Genomic DNA, 21508 nt, shown 5'->3' with positions numbered 1-21508 from the left:
GCTGAATGGCTCATTTTATAACAATTCATATTATACTAATGGATTGCTGCCTTATGAATAATGTGAAGCTTTTCTAATTGCTTATTTTGTATTCATAATCTTAATCTGCAAAGTAACTATAACTAAAACATTAAAAGCCATGAAGTGGAGTAAAAAGTACAATATTTCCCTCTGTATTTGAGTAGAAGTTTAAAGTAGCAGAAATTACTGGAATTACTCAAATAAAGTTTAAATTGTACTTGAGTACTTTCCACCAAGAGTGGTGAAGTAGAGGTATACAGTAGGAAATATTCAAGTACCACAATATTGTACTTCAGTAAATATACTTTGCCAACACTGAAAAAAATTCTCCGAACTTTAGTACAAGGTATAAAATACACGAAGGGCGGGGCAGCTCGCGGTACAGCCTCCGTGGCCCCGCCCTCTCCCGGGCAGTTACATCACGGGCCACACCATCTGCTTATCAGTCGGTCGTCGTCAGCGGACAGTGAAGGTTACCTGCTTCAACAGTGCTTGAACGGCAACCTTTCAACTGTCTTCAGACGCAAATAATAGCTTTGATCTCTCAAACCACAATTGATAACAATCGACTGAAATTAATTTGACCTTGAAACAACAGCTAAAGATATCCTGAACGCGTTTAGCTTGCTAGCTATAGCTAACTGTTTGTTTAGCCAACAACAACGCCAGACACTCGGGACAGTTGTTCGACCTCCTCACAAGAAGACCTGCCACTACAAAATTGGTAAGAATTCATCTCTATGCATTGCGTCTTCTCGTGTGTATATTTTCCTGTCGCTGACGGACCCACACCGACGTCTCCGTGAATGTGGGTTCAGCGGAGTAACGGTAGTACTGGTTGTTTATCTCCAGTGAGGCCTTGGCGCAGTCCTCCTCCCTCTGTAGCGTTATTGTCCTCAGCGCGAGGCATGGCGGAATATGATATTCCGACAATTGAGTTTTATTTCTGTGACTAGATTTCCTCTTACATAAAATGAGCCTGCGTCAAACAAACCTCGTGATACTGAGGTAATGATTAGGTGTGGTGAGCGCTCTGAAAATGATACCTCTGATAAAGGTTGGGCCCATCGATTGGCATATCATTTTTTTTTTTTTTTGTTCACAACAGATATATTTGGTAAAATCATTGTTCTACAGTTTTTGTATTTAAAGTAAATGTATAGCAGTGCACCTAGCGAGTCAGATTTTTACCCAAGTTAAAAACAAATTTTCATTGTGAAAGACAGATTAACAGATTGTCAAAATGCTCATTAATTTACTGAAAACACACTAATCGTTTAATCTTTAATTGTGACATATACCGCACAGACCTATCAAACGTGTCTGTTACACATGCTTATGAGTTGTATCATTCTGAGTCTGTTTGTCTAGTAAGGGATTTGTTTGCTCCGTTTCAGAATCATGAGTTCCCAGGTGAGACAGAACTTCCACCAGGACTGCGAGGCTGCAATCAACAGGCAGATCAACCTGGAGCTGTATGCCTCCTATGTCTACCTGTCTATGGTGAGAGTCCAATTAAGAGAAGTGTTCAGGCAATAATGAAACTCAGCTGAGGGAACAACGAATAGTGGAAACCCCAGAGTGGAGCAGCTGATGACGCTTTATACTAAGCATAAGAGGAACTGTGTATACCGGTTATAAAAGTATCTGGTATTATGGAGAAGTGATTCTAATTCTTTTAACCAGACTGCATTCTGGCATGATGTATAAAAGCCACCATCAGAGCAGCCATGTTAATTAAAGAATAACTCGTCAACCATGTACGTGAGCTTCTAGGTGGGTCTGTTTCATGTCACGTGAAATGGAGGAGAGGTGAAATGGACTGAGAAACAAAACAAAGGTTGAAGTTCATTTCAGAGATTATGTACAGAGACCGGGCATGGAGGGCATTGCCTAGCCTTAAAAAAAGTGCTTCACTTAACGCACAGCTTTCACCTATCGATCCCGCACCTATCGTAATGTAGAGTTGGATGGAAGCTACCGTTGGAATATTATTTTCATTTAAAGCATAATTTTAGCATATTAAATTCAGCATGCACAGCTAGTTTTAGCTGTGTAATTATTTTGGCAGCTAGGCATTTCTGTGTTTATGTTTCAGCCACATTTCAGGAGTTTTTTTTTTTTGTTTCACCTGAAGGAAATGTCTAGTGTTTTTTTTTTTTTTTTTTTTTTTTAACAGACATTCCCCTCTTTTCTCCTCACAGGGATACTACTTTGACCGGGATGATCAGGCATTGCACAACTTTGCCAAGTTCTTCCGTGATCAGTCGCATGAGGAGCGCGAGCATGCTGAGAAGCTGATGAAACTACAGAACCAGAGGGGGGGGAGGATCTTCCTGCAAGATGTCAAGGTACAAGCTCATATTTGATTTAATGTGTTTTTTGTGACAATTAATCCGTTTTAACGTAAGCACTGGGTGTGAAAGTCCTGTTCTGGGCTATCGTGCAGCGCATGTTGGGAGGGCAACATAAGGCCAACAAGATACAAAGGGTGTGAGTGCTGCGCTGCTTATCTCGCACCGACACAAAAAACACAACCCGTCGAACGTTAAACTGCAAAACCCACTCTGAAATAATCAGACGGCTTGTTGTCTGGGTTGGGTCGTTGGCCTTCCACCTCATTAATAAGTGTCTCACTGTTCTCCCGACCTGCTGTGTATTGCAGAAGCCAGAGAGGGATGAGTGGGGCAGTGGAATTGAGGCCCTTGAATGTGCCCTGCAGCTGGAGAAGAGCGTGAACCAGTCACTGCTGGACTTGCACAAGCTCTGCGCTGATCACAATGACCCACATGTGAGTATTGATTCGTGGCTTAGTGGTTGCAAAGCACCGTTATGTCAACATTTAAGTTCTAGAGAACACCAATCCCAAATTATAAAAATTTAAAATAACTATCTAGCATATTAATGAGTGGATTAGCCAATCCACGTACTGATCCAGTTACCTTTTGCATACATATAAGTATTGGCCTGTTTCAGAATACAAAATAGACCAAAGCACTTCAGACACACATCGCTTGTGCACCTGCAATTTAGAAATGTAGAGATTTGTTGAGCTGCAAATTCTACAAGTTTCAGTTTTATTCTTTGCAAGATATGACAAAACATCTGTCAGACTTTAATGTGGCCTGTGTGGTATTTACACACTGTACATTTAAAGCAAATGTACTATTCAGCGGACTTGGACCCTTTAAAAAAAAAATGTTTTAATCAATAGTCAGTCCAAGTTCTTTTCAAGGCTAGTGGATTTGACAGACCTATAACTCACTAAATGGATGCAAAACACTATTTGATTACCATCAGAATAGAATCATCACAACAGTCTCAATTCAACTCATGTGTAACCTTTGCTCGTGTTAATTTAAAAATATTTAAGGTAAATGAATACAAAAAGACAATTTTGCCATATTGGGAGTTCTTTCAGTTCAGCGAGTGTGTGTGATTCAGCCCTAATTTGGTTTAACTCTCTTTCGTTCAGCTGTGTGATTTCATCGAGACGCACTACCTGGACGAGCAGGTGAAGTCCATCAAGGAGCTGGGAGACTGGGTGACCAATCTGCGCCGCATGGGAGCTCCTCAGAACGGCTTGGCCGAGTACCTGTTTGACAAACACACCCTGGGAAAAGAAAGCAGCTAAATCCATCCAAATCACATAGACGAAAGCTTTCTACATATGTGTATTTGTATCTTGCTTTCAATCGTTCTTCAAATATGAAGTCATCTGCATGGTACTGGCAAGTAATTCAAACCTCTTATATTACTCGCGTTGTTATTGCCGTTTACTCCGCATTACAGTTACTTCACTAATCCCTGAGCTGTGGGCTATTACATCCAAAGCCCACTCTTGTATCTTTTACTTCTCTCTCTGCTGTCAGCGTTGCCTACGTCATTACTATGTGTTTGCTGTGTTTTACGCCAGGAGCTGTTAATGAAACCAAATAAAACGAACCCTCTGGATTCTGATATGTCATTTTTTTTTTGATGTCTCAATGTTAAAACCAGAATTGAACTCTGTCTAAAAAAACAAAAACAAAAAAAAATGGTCCACTGAAAGGGGTAAAAATAGCACTAATCTGTTTCACTACCATTACCTGAGAAAACAGAACTAGGCAGTGATCTTCTATTGTAGGTTGTGTTTTTATTGCAAATGACAGGTTTTTAAAGATCTGGCTATTTGCATTGTATTTAAACTTATGGACAGCTACTGTAAATGTTTTGGTAGTTGGAGACTCCACAGACTGGTAGTTAAGAAAATAATCACAATGTTTACTTAAATATGAGGAACATAACTACTGTTTTCCTTGGAGCCTGTGGTGTCTAGAAAATATACACCAAAAATCCCAAATAAGTAGCTGGACGTGAAACTAATGATCATCTGAAGTTCAGGTCTCAAGGCATTAGCAAATAGCCACTTGTCTTGTGCCTGAGTATTTCACAGACTGTTATGATCATTAACCGATGGTACCAAAGACCGGTTTTAAAAGTTACTATCTATGCACCATCTAGAATCACGTGATTGGGGGATTTCCAACTCAAATGTTTTACAGCAGGTGTAGATGTTTGTGCGTAGACTTGCATCATGAGTTTATAATCAGACATCCGTTTTCTTTCGGAGAGACTGTTGGTGTCACTTCTAGTAGTGATACAGTTTTAAATATAAAAAAGGAATCTACTTTAATAAAATGTTTTTGTTTGTGCGCCATGCTAAAAAAAAACTAAGATTTTGGATTGTTTGCCATCTTTTCTGTACTGCGAACTTAAGCATGTTTCACCTTAAAGACAAGTTTTTTTGTTTTTTTTATTGGAGACTGTTGTCGTCCTGTTATGATGTTGTAGAATAGTGGCATGAAGACAAGTCAAAGTCCAAACTCGAATGCAAATAAACATCCACTGAACACCACGCTGTAATTTATTCCCAACAAAAGGAAAGTGAAGAACAACTTTGAGGCAGCTTGAGATCAAAAGTTCTATAAAGAACAATATTACAAAATCAACATTTGTTAGCAAACTGACTGGAATATGTGAATTAACAGCTCCCACGTTTCCTGCCAGACTGGGGCGTTCAGGCTTCTTCAAGCTCCACCAGCACACCGTCACAGTCTTTAGGATGGAGGAACATCACTGGTTTCCCGTGAGCACCTATCCGGGGCTCTGCTGACAGAGTTCTGATGTTCTTTGCTTTCAGGTCCGCTATTGCAGCGTTGATGTTGTCTACCTGCAAACATCAGGAAAACTTCAACCTTTTTTTAACGTTGGCTAGCCTGATACACTCACTATCATACTGATAACCTTCAATGCACAGTGAAGTGTACTGTATTGGTTTCCAAAGTTTAACAAAGAGGGCCTAGTGGTTAAAATAAGGTTTAAACTGGTTTGTTTTGTTTAAGGTAGCTTCACTGCCATAATAATGAATTAGAGACTGACACCAATATTGATAATTGACAGTTTAAAAAGTATTTTGACACTTTTGTACTGCGTGGGACATTTTACAATCAAACCTGTCAGTGCTCTCTGGTGGAGAAACTGTAATATTGTTTCTACTACTGGATGACTGCTGCACACATTTCTTTAACATTTCTGTAATGCTTGTTACTTAGCAGTCAACATATACACAAGTAATTATATTGGGTATTAAGCTAACATTGGTTCATCTATCAATTGGGCTGTTGGATAATTGATTGTTTAATTGATTGATTCTTTAGCTTAGCGTTTACAGAGGAACCCAAATAAGAAGCAAACCAAATGTGCAAAATACACGATATTCCCCTAAACCACACCAAACACTTCAGGTATGAAAGCACTGGAAGTCTTCCACCAAAAGCCTAAAGCTGGAGTTCAGTGTCTCCAGACTCCAGACCCAAAAGAGCATCTTTGTGATAAAGTGGTGCAGGATGTTTGTTGTTCATGTGCTGCTATGTTTTTTGTAACATGATACCATTCTCAGGGCAGACATTCTGACTCATCAAACGGGTAAAACGAATGAATGAATAATAGAAACGTTCTATTCGGGTGTTGGCCTTGTTCACAGAAGACATTTCAACAACATGTGACAGGAGTAGTTTCAAAACAATTCTTGCATAACATAAAAGAAAGAATCCTTCTTTGGTTTCAGGATTCTGCTATTGTGCATGCTGGCTCACTGTCACGGCTTACTGATGAGCCATCAATTATGTAACACCTGGGGTTGTCCAAGTATGACAAATAAAAATGTCTGCTATGAAAAAAGCCTGCTGAGCATGCTGGCTCACTTGCACACATAAAGGGAACGGATCTGTGTTGTTAGTTGTGCCTGTGCTTCTTCTGCTATGACAGATAATGTTTGCAGTGAGAAAGTTCTACTCAAGCTTAACTGAGGGAGAGTTAGAGTCCTACATAATACTGATCACATGTACCTGATGAAGTGTCCACTGAGTGTAGTCCCTATGACAAGTTATCAATGCTGTCTCACCTCAATACAAATGTGGTGCATCCCTCCAGACTTGTTCTTCTGTAAGAAGCCAGCGATCGGGCTCTTCTCCCCCAGAGGATGGAGCAGCTCCAGCTTAGTGTTGCCGAGCTCCACAAACACTGTGTAGACGCCGTGCTCGGGCACGGGCACCTGGTCACTCACTGTGGCCCCCAGCACGTCCCGATACAGAGCCGTGGCCTTCTCCATGTCAGGGACAGCGATGGCAATGTGGTTCAGCCTCCCAAGCTTCCAGAGTGACACAGGAAGGCCCTGATGGAGGGGTGCTTTTGTTGAACGTGTCCTCAGGAGTGTGAGACGAGAACATCTGGAAAGACCTGCCACTGAATAAACACATTCAAATATAATGAGATTAGTTGTGGCTATTGTTTTGGAACAATAGTCCTAAAACTCTCTTAGTCCACACTGTCTGACAGTAGGCTATTTTTCAGAGTAAACCCGAGACATATTTATATGGCTGCACCATTCCATCACATAAAAATATTCTAGATGTATTATGCATAATTTCACACCTTTCCCCAAATTCAGCCTGGCATTGTGTATCTTTGGCATCTCCACTAGATTTCAAAATAAAGGTCTGTGGTTTTGAGCATAGCATGCGTTTGATGATTGATACACATACAGTAGTTTATAACACAATTCAAACACCCTATTAGGGAGTCAAGCTTATGCAATATTACAGCGAACAGCTATGACATTTGTCAAATGTTAAGTTTTAGGGTCTCAGAGAGTTCAGCTCTACCATTTCAAACCTGACTTGAAAGAAACCGTTTGTAGATTGGTGAATATAAGAGTCTGTACCAAAGTTATCTTAGCATGTATTCAGATATAAGTAATACAGTCGTTTTACAAAAAACACAAAAAAGTGTCATGTAACGTTACCCGAACATTGCAACAAGACAAACACATGATGTAACGTAAATAGGGACGGTAACTTTGTGTGACACAGCTGATGTTGTCGTCTTGTTTTTAGGTTTAACAATAAATCACTTGAGGACGAACCAATAACTGGTGAAAGTATGCGTTTGGTTTTAAAATTATGATTTACACCAACCTGCAACCTTCAGTACAGCGGACGCCATGTTTGTATGTCGGAACCAAAAGCAGCAGCGGACGAGTTTCTGGGTGAGCCTGTTTACCTGCGGCACAGATGGCTACGCATGTGGGAGAAACGATGGCCAGTGGAGATATGTTGAGTGTGCTGGAGGAGTGTGTAAAGACAATAAATAGCACCGCAGCACAACCAGAGAACTTTCTGAGGCAAGTGTTTGCTGTCTGTGTGTTTGTGTTGTTGAAAAAGCGGTTAAATGTTGTTTACGCATGTTTGAGGAGAAGAGTCGGAACTAGCTAACCGTTAGCTAAAGCTAACTGCATGGACCGCTAACCCGCTTTGATACTTCAGGGGGTTTTGGGACGATATGAGAAAAGTTGGTACCAAATTATTCTAATTCTAATTATTCTTTATCAACAACTAGCCTGCATATAGACTGGTAGTTTACTACAATTCAAACAAGATTTAATTGATATATTAGACTAAAGTGGACAGCTGACCCTACTACATTAACACAGTTGTATTTCGATAAGTGCATGGCAAATGTATTTATACAGCACATACAGCACCCAAAGAAACAATCGGTACAGTAAAATCAAATGCTGCACGTGATTGTGATACACGATCTATTGCAAAACAAACAGCTGCTATAACATTTGTATCAAAGAGGAACAGAACGTAACGTCATAATCTGAATGTATTCTCTACATTTGATGTTTATCCAGTGTCACAGGATTTAGCGGTCCAATGTAGGGTGAGACTCTTGAATACACAAACAGATGTCGTTGGTCTGTATGAATTGTTGGTAAACCTCACAGATTCTGATGCATCTTGTGTCTCAATCAAAGTAATTAGTAGATTACTTCTGGTCTAAAAGTCAACATACATGTATATAAAAAATACTTTGTAAATTAGCACCTGCAGTCTTTTATTTAACATTCATACAATGTTATTATACAGTGTATTCATTTTTATGATGTTAGAAGTAATAAACTATTGCGGCAAAAACCCTGAAACAGACTTAAAGAAATCTTAAAATACCAAATTGTTATTTTAAAAAGAAGAAGGACATACCACTAGATAATAACTACATAATTCAAATGTTAACAGTGTCAGAGATGAATGTATTATATTATGTTGAGTACAAACAAAATTGACAGTGCACTCATCAGACTTCCTGTCTTTTGGACAAATACAAATAAAAAAACACCTATTGCTTCTAATAATACACCAGAAGTGCCATACTGACTGTGTGTTTCCACTCTTTCAGCCTCCAAGATGGCGTGGCAGAAGACTTTACCTCTATCACTAAGATCCTGTATGACCTCCACAAAGCTGAAGAGCCTGCAGATTATAAAGGCAGCCCGTTGGCTCAGCTGGTGGTGGAAAACTTTGATGAAGAGCAGATCTGGCAGGAGCTGGAGCTACAGAACAACGCTGTAATGAAACACTTTAAAAATGCATCCGATGAGGCTTTGTCAGATGAGACATTAACGGTGCTGGTAGAGGAGGAGGAGGAGGAGGAGGAGGAGGAGGCAGAAGTAGAGACGGATGATGAAGAAGAGGAGGAACCACCCAGACAGTCTAAGAAAATGGCTGCTGAGGATGGGGCAGACGGCTACACTGATGAAGACTCTGATTTAGATTTTGATGTGGACGCTCTGGAGAAACGAGAGAAACAGAAGAAGGAGATCGGAAGGAAAGGCTCCGCCACAAAGGTGGTTCCCTCTGAGGTCGATGATACATTCTTCAAACTGTCGGAGATGGAGTCGTTTCTGGATGTTATGGACAAGCGAGAAGGAAAGGAGGACAAGAACGAAAATGAGCTCGACTATTTTCAGGACCTGCCCTCCGAGGAAGACGACGATCTCGACTTGGAGGAAATACTTTCCACCCAAAAGAAAAAGAAAATCACTGTATGTGTTTTATCACTTTTCTCACAGATTCTATTATGTCCTGATGGTACAGAATACAGAAAACACATGTATTACTGTTTACATTCTAGGTAAAGAGCTCAAGGAATCTCAAGTACAAGGACTTCTTTGATGCTGTGGCTGGTGAACCAGCTAAAGACGACCAGTCAGATGGCGAGGATGACCGCATGGATAGAAGCCGGGAAGAAGGTGGAGAAGAAAAGTATGACGAGGCTGATGATTATGATGGTGAAGAGGAGGGTGACGATGAGTAAGTGTGATTGAAATTATGTAATACGTATAATTATGTGTGAGAGAAGCATGTGTGGTTGATTCCAGCATGTTTGTGTCTACCCTTTGCCAGGGATGAAGAGACCCAAACATCTCAAAAGAAAGTCACCTTTAACCTCTCTGAGGACGAGGACAGCGAGGGAGAGGACGTGGTGGACATCTTTGGAGGAAAAGCTCCAAGCTCGGCAAAATCTGAATCAAAGTCATCATTTGAAAAACGACAAGAAAAGGTAATCGGGTTTCAAATTTTGCCACTTTGAGTTGCTAGTCAGAAGCAACTCAAACTAAATGTAGAATGAATGCTTCAATCAGGAAATAATTATCAAGGGATGAGAGGAAGATGACTAAGAATCTGATCAGACATTTGATGACAAATGTCGGCTCTTGACTTTTTTTCCGATAAAAACATTTCTGTTGGTACCTGAAAAGCATTGAAGTTTGATATCCAGCATTAGCTGATTAATCAGTGTAAACCAGTCAACCTTCAACGTTTGCTTTATTGTCAATTCCACAATATGTACTGAACATACAGAGGAGTTGAAAAGACGTTTCTCTCCAGTCCCACATATAAACATATATTCGACCAGGGCTGTGTTCAGACCGACCGTAGGTCTCTGTGATAAAGCGCAGCCCTCTCATTTATTTAAACGAGCCCAGTCCAGTGAGACAGCAGTGGTAGAGATGGCTCTGGCAAACCGGTCATCAAGCTAAAAAGTTGAACCAGGCTCAATTTCCCAATTTTGCCCAATCAAATGTGTACGTGTACATTCCCAGTGGATATTGTTTGCCCAGAACGATATATTGATGAAATGAATTAGAGGTTGCAAGATGCATATTTCTCTCTCACTCTCTTTCTTTCTTACATAAAGTGACCTCAGACAAGACTATATGGTCAATTGCCATCACATTAAAGGGGTGCATGTCTGAAAGGGCCCGAGAATCCTTTAAATTCATAGATCTGTTCCTCAAACTGGACTTCCTGGATAGTGTTTCATGCCCCCAACGCAACCCCTTACATTGTTTTAGTGCAGGGTTGATGTCGGTGTGAATGCTCGCGAATGGCGGTTATTACATCCTTTTTGTTTCTCTAACCTGCAGATGTCACAGAAGATAGACGAGTTGGAGAAAGCGTCTCTAGCAGCGAAGCCGTGGCAGTTGTCAGGAGAGGTTACCGCACAGACTCGTCCAGAAAACAGCATGCTGGAGGAAGATGTGGAGTTTGAGCAGACAGGCAGGATGGGTGAGTGACTCTTCTTTTGTGAGTTGCATTCTCATGTTGGCAGATTTATACAATTATTCACACGGTTATGTTGTTGAATTAAGGTTATTAAAATAGGGAGGATTTATTTCTGTGTACTTCTTCAAATCAGATAACAAGCTTTTGTCTTTGTTCTTGTAGCCCCTGGTATCACAGAGGAAACCACACTACAGCTTGAAGACATCATCAAACAGAGAATTAAAGACCAGGTTAGTCACCATAACTTGTCTTTTATATATTATTTTGTATCTGAAACAAAGTTAATAATGGATTATAACCCAGTGCCTTTGACTTGTGTTTCTGTAAGGCGTTTGATGATGTGGTCCGCAAGGAGAAACCCAAAGAGGAGGTGTTTGAGTACAAGAAGAGGCTAACGTTGGACCATGAGAAGAGCAAGCAGAGTCTAGCAGAGATCTATGAGCAGGAATACCTCAAGCAGAATCAGGTTTGACTTTTATCTTGTTTTCACTGCTGTTCCAACACATATGAACCTGTGCTGCATCATTTCCCTCTATTTTAATGATTTCAGCAAAAGACAGAGGAGGAGGAAAACCCAGCTCATGTAGAAATTCAAAAGCTTATGGACACACTCTTCCTGAAGTTGGACGCTCTCTCCAACTTCCACTTCACACCCAAACCAGTAAGTTTTGCCCTTAAATTCCTAAAATATTGAGGTTGACTGTCCTTCAGAAGGCTTCTGAAAGTTGTTAAAGTGTCACAGAAAGAAATCACAGCCTTATTTAGCAAAAACCTAATGTGTAGGATTTTTACCCTAGATCCAACGCTTGTGACATCTTCAGTTTATATATATCTAACATGCCATCCCCTTAAAAAACATGTGGTTTGTAAATAGTGCCAATGCATAAAATGTAATAGAAATGAATTGAAGGGATGCACCGATCCCACTTTTTCAGTCTCGATACTTGGATTTTGGGTACCGGCCTACACCCAGTACTAATCCGATAGTTTCATTAATCAGCTGAATGCCTCACCAGGTGGAAGTGACTGAGATCTTTCTCTTATGGCTAAGGCAACATCTGGCTTGAGTTAAACATTGTTTTCTTAACTTTGTAAAACTAAATGTAACAAATAAATACAAAGATATAAACTTGCTGAATTGTTATTATTAAAATAATAAATCGCACACCAGCAAATTGGTAAAAAATCTTCTAATCTCAGCTGGAATTACAATTCACTAGCGCTAGTTTTTAATTTAGCAATAAATTGGTCAAAACTTACTCACAAATTTTAAATTCCAATATATAATGTGTATAGTATGTAAACATAGAATTCCATTGTATAGATCAACCTCCTTGTCACCAATCCTCAGTCAGTATCGGCCCCATATCAATGCATCCCTAATAAATAGTAAATGTAAACGGATTATTTTGACCAAAACAGAAAGCCAGTGCCGTGTTTGAAACCCTGCATTCATGTTGCTCTTTGTCCACAGCCCGTTCCCGAGGTCAAAGTGGTGTCTAACCTGCCGTCTGTCACAATGGAGGAGGTGGCTCCAGTCAGCGCTAGTGATGCTACGCTGCTCGCACCAGAAGAAATCAAAGTACGTCAATTCATTTCATCAATTCATTTTCAAACATTCATTTTAATATTGGTATATGTAGTTACACAGCGTGTTTTAACAATGCTCTGTTCTAACCACAGGAGAAGAACAAAGCCGGAGACATTCTGGGTGATACTGAGAAGACGTCAACAGACAAGAAGCGCGACAGACGCCACAAGAAGACGGTTAAGCGTCTAAAGATCAAGGACAAAGAAAAGAGGCAGAAACTTAAAGAGGCCAGTGGAACTGGGGAGAACAGAAAGCTGTCAAAGGCCGAAGTCACAGAAAGCCTGAAGAAACTCACAAAAGGAGGCAAAGCCAGGATACTCAAGGTGAGTGGCTTCTCTCATGTAGTCAGTATCCATTTAGCGCTTTTGAGGTACTTGTACTTCATTTCAGCATTCTGATTTTATGCTAATTCTCTACATTACAGAGGAAATATTGTACTTTTTACTCCACCTCATTTGATAGTCACTAGTTACTTTATTACTACGATTTTACACCCAAAACTTATGAACAATATAAAATATGATGCATTGTTACAGATAATCTACCCAGAAGTATAGAAAATAATTCAAATGAACTGCCTCTTGACCAGCGACAACATTAAAACGTATCAAAAATTCTTAGCTAATAAATAAAACTGTATGTTCCTGAGGTGACTCGATAAACATGGTGTTCTTCTGTTTCAGGACGAGGGGAAGGACAAGGCTCTGCGGTCCTCTCAAGCCTTCTTCTCTGAGCTGCAGGACCAGGTTAAGAGTCAGATCAAAAGTGCAAAGGACCAGTCTTCAAAGAAGAAGAAACACAAAGAGGTTTCTGTCAGCAAACTCAAGTTATAACAGCTGTGATGGTTTGTTGTGGAAGATCAACGTTTTATTGTACAGATTCTTTTTTTTATGAGAAAGCTGAAATATATTAAATCTGAAAGTCCTTGTTAAATGTTTCCATTTTCATTAACATAAATGGAGAGCACAATTGTGTTTGTTTGGCAATGAGTAAAGCATTTTCGACTAATAATAAATGTTCATTCACATGAAAATATTGGAGCACTTTACTTTGTGGAAAGATGAATGTACAGAGCCTGTGTGAAGAAGGTTGTTCACTCGTGGTATTTTTTATTTTATTTTTGCTCAGAAAATTTTAAATATACACATACATTACAAATAATCACACGGTATATGTAGGCCTACATGTATATATTGTCTGTGAGCGCATTATTGGCAAAAACCTAAAGCATCCTCAAACGTCTCGCCGTAACAGTAACAGTCTAGGTGTGTATTAGGCTGCTCTAGATCAGCCCTTTTTAGTGGCTGTTAATAGAAGCCACCGAACATCAAAGAACACATTAATCTGGTACAAGTATGACATCACACGGTGAGAGATGGTATATGTTGTTGCATCTCAAAAGTAAAGGTATGAACAACTACCCTAAGGCAGTAATACTCTCCTAATAGTCTTCCCTGCCTCAGTCAAACTAAGATTATCAAATTGTACCATATTTAAGTATAAGAATGAAAAGCAGACATTGTAAAGAATAGTTTATTTCAATGTCTAATGTTGCCTGCAACAACTAACTACCTTTTGATGGGAGATTATTTGGATACTTAACATAAAGTAAAAGTAATTTCACTGTGTAAAAAAAAAAGAAAAAAAAGTATTACAAGTCCTGTGGTCCGAGTTGTCCCTAAGTAAAGAAGCATTAGTGGTGAAAGTATCAAAAGTAAATAATGAACTATGCAGACCCTCTCTGAGTTACATATTTTTAAAGATATATTATTGGATTATTATTACAGGGTAATAAACATGTAAACAGTTGTTATAGCTAGTCGAGGTGGAGTTGACTTTATACTGTTCCTTTTATCCACCACATTTCCGCGGCTGATTATATGTTTTGTACGTAAAGTCTTTGTCAAGTATCCAGTAACTGAGGCTGTTGAATAAATTAAGTGGAATAAAAGGCACAATATTTCCCTCTGAAATGTGAAGTATATTTCGTAGATTTTTAAAGTAACAAAACACAAAAATATGTAGCATGAATGTAAAAAAACTCACATTCAAATATTTTTGCTAGAATATAAACAAAGTAGAGGAAACTGAATAGAAGTAGCACCCAGAAATATAAAGGAAAACTACATTATATTTTTCCATGTAGGATAGCCACCTTGTGCGATAAAAAAGGGAATACTTCTCTCTGAAATATGATGCCGTAAAAGTAAAAAGAAAAAGAAGTACCTTAAGTTTTAAGTAGTACTGCTTAAACATTGTAGCAATGAATAGTACTTCACTGTACTTGGGTCAACCTGTGGTTGAGTATGAAGACCCCGCCCCCTCCAGATATTACTCCCATGACGTCACTACAGATCATTACGGAAGTAAACCGGGCGACGAAACCTGACAGTAACCCAAATAAGTTGGTGTGTACGCTTGACAAATATTTCCAGGTAAGTTGTGGCATCTGTACCAACTGTTGTTTGCTTTAAAAGTGTCTCATTCTCCAAACTACTTGAGTGTGTTTGATCAGTTTGTTTTGTTTTTGCTAGCGTTGAGCGAGAGCTAGGTGACGTTAGCTAGTACTGAACAGACTGCTAACAAAGCGAAGGCTAGCGAAAAGACAGGTTTAGCAACATAGACCCAAGGGTGTGTTTCTAAACGGGTATATCATAGTATGGTTGAGTAAATAGACGAATATCTGAGAAATCAAATGGATAAGATGATAAAGTCTAAAACAGCGTGGTGTAACTTAGCCACTTTCGGTGTCCGTTGCGTCAAGCTAAAGCCAACTGTTTTGAACAGTTAAACGTCTGTTGATTACTACGTAGGTTTTGTTAGCACGCTAGCTTAATGTTCTCGTGTGTGTTGTATTTGTTAGGAGTAGTTAAATCTGCGGAGTCATTCTGTCGCGAGGGGTTGGTAATGCTCACATGATTAAGTGAGTCACTTGATCAGAGGTGAGGAGGTTGAGGTTAGATGAACTCTGTAGGCTGGTTTGGGTTTGTGCTTCCGTGTGGTGTGTGTTCCTCTCATGCTCTCCTGTTCATAGGTAGTCTGTCATCATGCTGGGCGGAGGATTCAAAGCGGAGAGGTTAAGAGTCAACCTCCGGCTGGTCATTAATCGACTCAAACTCCTTGAGAAAAAGAAAAGTAAGTCCAAGACTGAATTAAAAAACCCTGGTCCTATTCCCCTAGTGGACTCGGTGGGTTCTGGTTCATTTGTCTGTTCCTCAAAGTAATGATAGTTTACCGTTTCCCACTCTCCTCATTGACACATTTAAAATGAAGCTGAGCTTGCTCAAAAGGCAAGGAAGGAGATCGCAGATTACCTGTCATCAGGAAAGGATGAGCGGGCTCGGATCCGTGTGGAGCACATTATCAGAGAAGACTATATGGTGGAAGCCATGGAGATCCTGGAGCTCTACTGTGACCTGCTGCTGACTCGCTTTGGCCTCATCCAGTCTATGAAGTGAGTAACTAGTCAACAACAATTGAACATACTGATGTAAGGTTTCACTTTATTAATATACTTTGTCTCTAGCGGTCATTTTGGCCTTTTCTTTTAACCACTTTTCTGTTTTACCAATTAGGGAACTGGACCCAGGCTTACAGGAGGCAGTGTCCACCCTCATCTGGGCAGCGCCTCGTCTCCAGGCAGAGGTGTCTGAACTAAGAACTGTAAGTACTGTCCAGATGTAACATGGCGCTGGGAGCATTGCAAACAATATTTAAAAAGTCCTGTCAATTTATTCCTCTTGTGCCAGTCTTGACAGTTTTATCTCTAAATGTTTCTATCAGGTATCTGAGCAGCTATGTGCCAAATATAGCAAGGAGTACGGCAAGCTGTGCAGGACAAACCAGATTGGCACAGTCAACGATAGGGTAGGCAATTATTTTCCACTGACTGCCCACAAGTCTGTTCAATAATGCACACACCTTTAGCCTAGAAACCTTTTAGCGGCATCTAATGAAGTATCTGATATGTTTTATAGCTGATGCACAAACTGGGTGTGGAGGCCCCTCCCAAGATCTTGGTGGAGCGCTACCTGATAGAGATCGCCAAGAACTATAATGTGCCGTATGAACCTGACGCCATGGTCCGGGTGAGCATTAAAGAATCTGTCATCACTCACTATGAAGGATGAAATCATGCATTGTGTTTATTTACTTGCTCATCCACCCCTGTCCCCGGACAGCCCGAGGTGTGTCTTGGAGAGGAGGCAGACCTGATTGACGTGGACACCGACAAGAAGTTTGGAGGAGGAGGAGGAGGAAGAGGAGGAGGAGGAGGAGGAGGAGGTGGTGGTGGTGGTGGTTTCACTGCTCCTCCTGGTGGTTTCGCTCCTCCTGGTGGTTTCACTGCTCCTCCTGGTGCTATGCCCATGGGTATGCCCATGCCCATGCCTATGCCAACAGCTTTCAACTATCCAACTCCTAAAGGACCCGTAAGAGATTCTTTTTACAGACCATATTCTTTATGATTTTGTTGTGAGTTATGCATTTGGTGATACAAAACTTGCGGAGTAGGAATTGGCGACTTGGATGAAATCTTCAACCACAGTCTATATCGTCCTTTCAACCAAACATGGAGTGCATTTGCCTCTGAAAAGCTCAACATGTTTTTTCATAAACAATGTCCATGTGACTCAAAGTAGTCCATGGAAATCACTGTGGACAGTTTTTTGTATTTTTTTCCTTCTAAAGCTCCCCACAAAGAGGTCTGTGGATTATCTTCAGTGATTTCTTGTTTTGGGATTTGAATTGTACGGTCCAAAAATGGTCCATTTTATTCTGAAGTAAACGTAACATTTTGGCCCATTTTTTAAACTTTTGAAGTCGGTCATTGTGATGATATGACTATGTGGCGATGTTAGAAAGATGTAGTTTTACCAGCAATCATTGCACCCAAATACGATGTATGAAAAAATGTTCTTTGTTATCCTTTCTTTGGATGGCTTGAAGTAAATCAGAATTATAAAGTAGCCGTAGTCTGCTGCCTCCCTCGGACTAATACCTGACTGTTGTTTTCCTCCAGGGACAGTTTGACAATCCCACTGGAACCTACAACAACTTCCAGCACCCCATGGGAGGAGGGCAGCCCCCTCAGCTGCCCTCTTGTCCCCCCACATACGAGTCTGTAAGTGACTGAACCCCTCCCATCCATGCCCCCTACCCGTTCCCACAGATGGACAGACGGACAGGGCAGGGCATCATTCAGGGAAGAGCAGTTCATTTAGCTCGCTTGCGGTTTTGCCTGTCTTTTACTTTTTTTACACCATTTCTCAGAGTAGGCCCAGATTCTGCTTCGTCCGCATGAAGTGCTAATACTTCACTAACTACTAACTTGACTTGATCATTTGCGCTGACTGGGGCAGATTAGTATCAAGTGTATTTTAGAGAGGGCTGAGACTAGCTAAATCCTCAAGTCTGTTTTTCTGTCACACACTAAAGGTGACGCTTTCTCAAAAATCCCCTGCGGTTTTCCCTTTATAATTTATTTGTTTTTACTTTTGCACTTTTTAACATAATTGTTGATGCTTTCTCAACACTAAAACATATAATATCATTTTATTTCAATATGAAGACGACATGACACATTACACATTTTCTCTGTGTTTCAGATTGATGACCTAACTGACAAACCTTCTGTTCCTTCCCAGGCCGTAGGTGAGTTCTGCCAACGATCACCAACGGTTCATTTTTGTTTTTATTCTATATTTTTGTTACTTTCAACAAATCCCCCAAAAAAACCTTCAACCTTAATTCCATTTATTCCCTCTGATGATGTTAATAATGGAGCTATATATAGTCTTATTGTTAGAATGATATAAGAAGATTTGGTGCTGTGGTGATTTACTGCAGCAGGACGGGGTGCGTGTTGATTTTTGGACGACGATGTTAGACCGTGACAGACAGGAATACGCTATTAGGCTTTGTACTACTTAGGTTACATTCATTGTCTGTTTTGGTCTTTTCATATGATTTTAATAGAACATAGTATAGGATATCACCAGATGTATCCATGAATTATATTTAACATCACATTATTGAAATCATCCCTCAGGTTTTAAAACAGCATTTGTTCATTCCCATATTTAATTTTTCTGTTAACTAGTGTTTCTTTCTGACCTGCCATTATGTGCCATTTATATTTTTGCCAGTGCAGACAGTGCATGTTTTTCCTGTTGTATAAACTGCCGGATATACTGTTGCATAAATTAAATTCAATACCATCTAATATTCTCAGGTCCTGGCCCTTCATCTCAGCTATTTGACAACAACGCTCTCCCAGAACTCCCCTCTGTTCCCGACACACTCCCCACAAACTCCTTCGGCAGAAACGCCACCACCTCAGATGACATCGACTTTGACGACCTAACGCGGCGGTTTGAGGAGCTGAAGAAGAAGACCTAATTGCTTTATCTCTGGTCTTTACACATGCACACGCGCACACTACACACACACACAGGCATGTGCTGTCATCTACGCAGCTCAGAACTGGAAATGATTCGGATAGTTCTCTCCCTTCCACGGTGAAGTAATCTTACTTGGATATTAAACATACACGTATGTATTCTTACCTCATTTATATAAACATGACCTTGGCAGTTAGCAGAAATCTCATTTCTATTGGCGGTACCAGTGAGTTCCATATGTTTTCATTTCTTACATACAATCATGTGGGTTTTGTCTCCTGTTCACTCCTCTTTAAGGTCACACTGACTTTTATCTTTTCCAGTTTGTCTATGTAACTTAGATTTTAATTGTTGCTTCTCCCTGGGTTTTTTTATGGAGGGGGGGGATGAATATTTACAGTACAAGCCTTGATTCTACTTTCCGCATGCTTCGCTTTGGACTGAGTGACAAAGATCAGTCTGAGACGAGTCAAACAAGCCAGACTGCCCGGCCCAGTTTGATGGGGAGCTGGCTTTCACACTAACAGAGGCCAGAGATTGTTTCCAAGACGAGGCTCCAACACCCTGCAATTTATTTTATTTTTACATAAAGGGATGAGGACAGATTGACGCCATATTTTCAGTGTCTTGCTTGGTCATGCAGTTTTGTTCGAGTAGAAAGGATGTTTTTAAACACTCCTTACACTTCAAGGTTAATCCATATCAGAAACAATGTGTACTGTAGGAGCCCTCCTGGAAAAGCCCACGGTGACGCATGTCAGGCCTGTTCCAGGGGTGGTGGGGCACAGATATAAAGCGATAAAACAGTGTATGAAAACCTGTAATATAATACATTTACAATGATAGACATATTTACGAATAATTGAACTGTACTGGAAAAAAAGAGTTTGGTAGTAGGGAGTTCTTCAATATTTTACAAATGTTTTTTTTAAATCAAAAATGTTTTTTTTCCCTTTTGAATGTCAGTCTTACCAAATGCCTGCACCTTCTTAACATTAAAGTACTTAAACTACAAGCCGGTGTGTGTGTGTGTGTGTGCACACACGAGCAGCCACACAACCTGATTTGATTGATTCGATGTAAATAGTGACCTCAGAGGTGGTTGGTTTGTGTTGTCCTCTGTGATCATGTGTGCATGTCTCTCATACTGTATGTGCACCACTGCATTTGCCTTCGTTACCTCTGCTCATCAGAGGCCTTGCCAGTCTGTACTAGGATTATGCGTTTGTTTTCCATCCAGACTGGATACATGTTATCTGTGTGGGTCTTATTACACTTTGCTTTATTTGCTTTGCACATAAACAACTCTCTCAAAACCTGTTGAGGTGAAATTTGTAGATTGGATGAAACTCCTGTACTGGCAATATAGTTTGTTTCTATTTCCTGTGGAGAAAAGGGAGTCGGAGGGTTTTTGTTGTCCTAACCACACCCAGCTCTGCTTGCATGGCAAATGGGCGGTGGCCTTGAATGCAATGATTCAGCGATCTCTGGAAAGCCGATTCAAAGGCTGTCTAGCCGGTTGATGGGTTTAGGTTATTGATGGGTTGGACAAAATAGAGAATATTAACACTAAAGAACTGTGATCTGCTCACTGTCTTTTCTATGATAGACTGTTCTTTCATGCTAAACATTGAGACACAAAATTGTGTCTTGTTGCAAAAAAAAAGTTTTTTTCCACTGTATACTAAAATATCAATTTAATAAAAGAGTATTTGGAACTTGAAACTGGTAAGGTTTTTTTCTTCACTGTTTGCTGTTATTGTTCACAACACTTTCTCTGCTTTACATTGATGTAGTGTCTATCGTTGACCAGCAAGGGTCCTCAGTGTAAAGGGAAATAAATATTCCTGTAGAGAAATATACTCGAATAGCACTGACCTACAACAAACTTTTATTCGTAGATTAAGTTGCTTATTTTATCGTTTTAGTTTTTCCCACTTTTATTAATGCTGCATCGCATTGACATATGTTTTCACCTCTAAATGTGTGAGGATAAACTCAAACAAGTAAGGGCAACTGCGGTGGTCAATCGTGGCAACATTCAGACTATTTTATCCTTTTTGACAATTTATCAGAAATAAAGGTTAGATAATCTTCTGTTCTGTTGAGTTTGTAGAGCTCATTGCATGTTGCAAAATGTGGCACATCTTGTGTAATATCCACTAGCATAAGCGGCTGAAGAGAGAGACTGAAATCTGTGGGAGTCACTTTTGTATACGACCTCTTTGTGGACTCTTCTCTTCATTAAGTACATTAAGTCCATTTTACAGTGTTTTGGTTTAAATACTCTAAGTCCAGTGTTTGCTGAAGAGTGAAGTGCTTTCTGTGTGAATGAGCAGGACATTTTCAGCTGGAAAGGTCAATTGTGCTTTGTTGAATAAACAAACCTGATTTGTTTACGTGATGTGCATTTAACAGACATTTTGTCGGACTCTAAGTGCATTACCATAAGTGCATTTAGTCTACACAGCAACAAAAGCTAGATGTTATCAAAGATGTTTGATATAAAGTAAACTTTTTTATCAGTAGTTTAGGTGTGT

At 40.0% G+C, this 21508-nt stretch overlaps 4 protein-coding genes across 5 annotated transcripts; 3 read left to right on the top strand and 1 right to left on the bottom strand.

Annotated features, from left to right (window-relative positions):
* The first annotated feature begins 458 nt into the window (after positions 1-458).
* LOC142969827 (ferritin, heavy subunit) lies at positions 459-3981 on the top strand. The gene is made up of 5 exons (XM_076109876.1): positions 459-745; positions 1419-1524; positions 2226-2372; positions 2687-2812; positions 3497-3981. The coding sequence occupies exons 2-5, from the start codon at positions 1423-1425 to the stop codon at positions 3653-3655; spliced, it is 534 nt and encodes a 177-aa protein (XP_075965991.1). The 5' UTR covers positions 459-745; positions 1419-1422; the 3' UTR covers positions 3656-3981.
* A 928-nt stretch (positions 3982-4909) lies between these two features.
* mcee (methylmalonyl CoA epimerase) lies at positions 4910-7616 on the bottom strand. The gene is made up of 3 exons (XM_076109877.1): positions 7539-7616; positions 6467-6807; positions 4910-5233 (listed from the first exon to the last, which is right to left on the bottom strand). The coding sequence occupies exons 1-3, from the start codon at positions 7564-7566 to the stop codon at positions 5081-5083; spliced, it is 522 nt and encodes a 173-aa protein (XP_075965992.1). The 5' UTR covers positions 7567-7616; the 3' UTR covers positions 4910-5080.
* Positions 7598-13600, top strand: mphosph10 (M-phase phosphoprotein 10 (U3 small nucleolar ribonucleoprotein)). Its single transcript, XM_076109872.1, has 11 exons — positions 7598-7744; positions 8806-9451; positions 9541-9719; positions 9813-9969; positions 10838-10979; positions 11139-11206; positions 11305-11442; positions 11527-11637; positions 12451-12558; positions 12660-12890; positions 13251-13600. The coding sequence occupies exons 1-11, from the start codon at positions 7635-7637 to the stop codon at positions 13398-13400; spliced, it is 2040 nt and encodes a 679-aa protein (XP_075965987.1). The 5' UTR covers positions 7598-7634; the 3' UTR covers positions 13401-13600.
* Positions 13601-14906: 1306 nt separating this feature from the next.
* On the top strand, positions 14907-20693 carry ist1 (IST1 factor associated with ESCRT-III). Of its 2 annotated transcripts, none has more exons than XM_076109874.1 (10): positions 14907-15002; positions 15602-15702; positions 15841-16021; positions 16143-16230; positions 16351-16434; positions 16545-16655; positions 16749-16997; positions 17588-17689; positions 18174-18219; positions 18800-20693. In XM_076109874.1, the coding sequence occupies exons 2-10, from the start codon at positions 15615-15617 to the stop codon at positions 18964-18966; spliced, it is 1116 nt and encodes a 371-aa protein (XP_075965989.1). In that variant the 5' UTR covers positions 14907-15002; positions 15602-15614; the 3' UTR covers positions 18967-20693. The 2 variants fall into 2 exon arrangements, with proteins under 2 accessions (XP_075965989.1, XP_075965988.1); XM_076109873.1 differs by having other exon boundaries at positions 14933-15002; positions 15606-15702.
* The last annotated feature ends 815 nt before the right edge of the window (positions 20694-21508 follow it).

This window comes from Anarhichas minor, unplaced genomic scaffold, assembly GCF_050575085.1.
Source record: "Anarhichas minor isolate MPS153535 unplaced genomic scaffold, ASM5057508v1 ptg000042l, whole genome shotgun sequence".
In the NCBI taxonomy this organism is placed as follows: Eukaryota; Metazoa; Chordata; class Actinopteri; order Perciformes; family Anarhichadidae; genus Anarhichas; species Anarhichas minor.
This window is presented reverse-complemented; position numbering and strand designations above follow the sequence as displayed.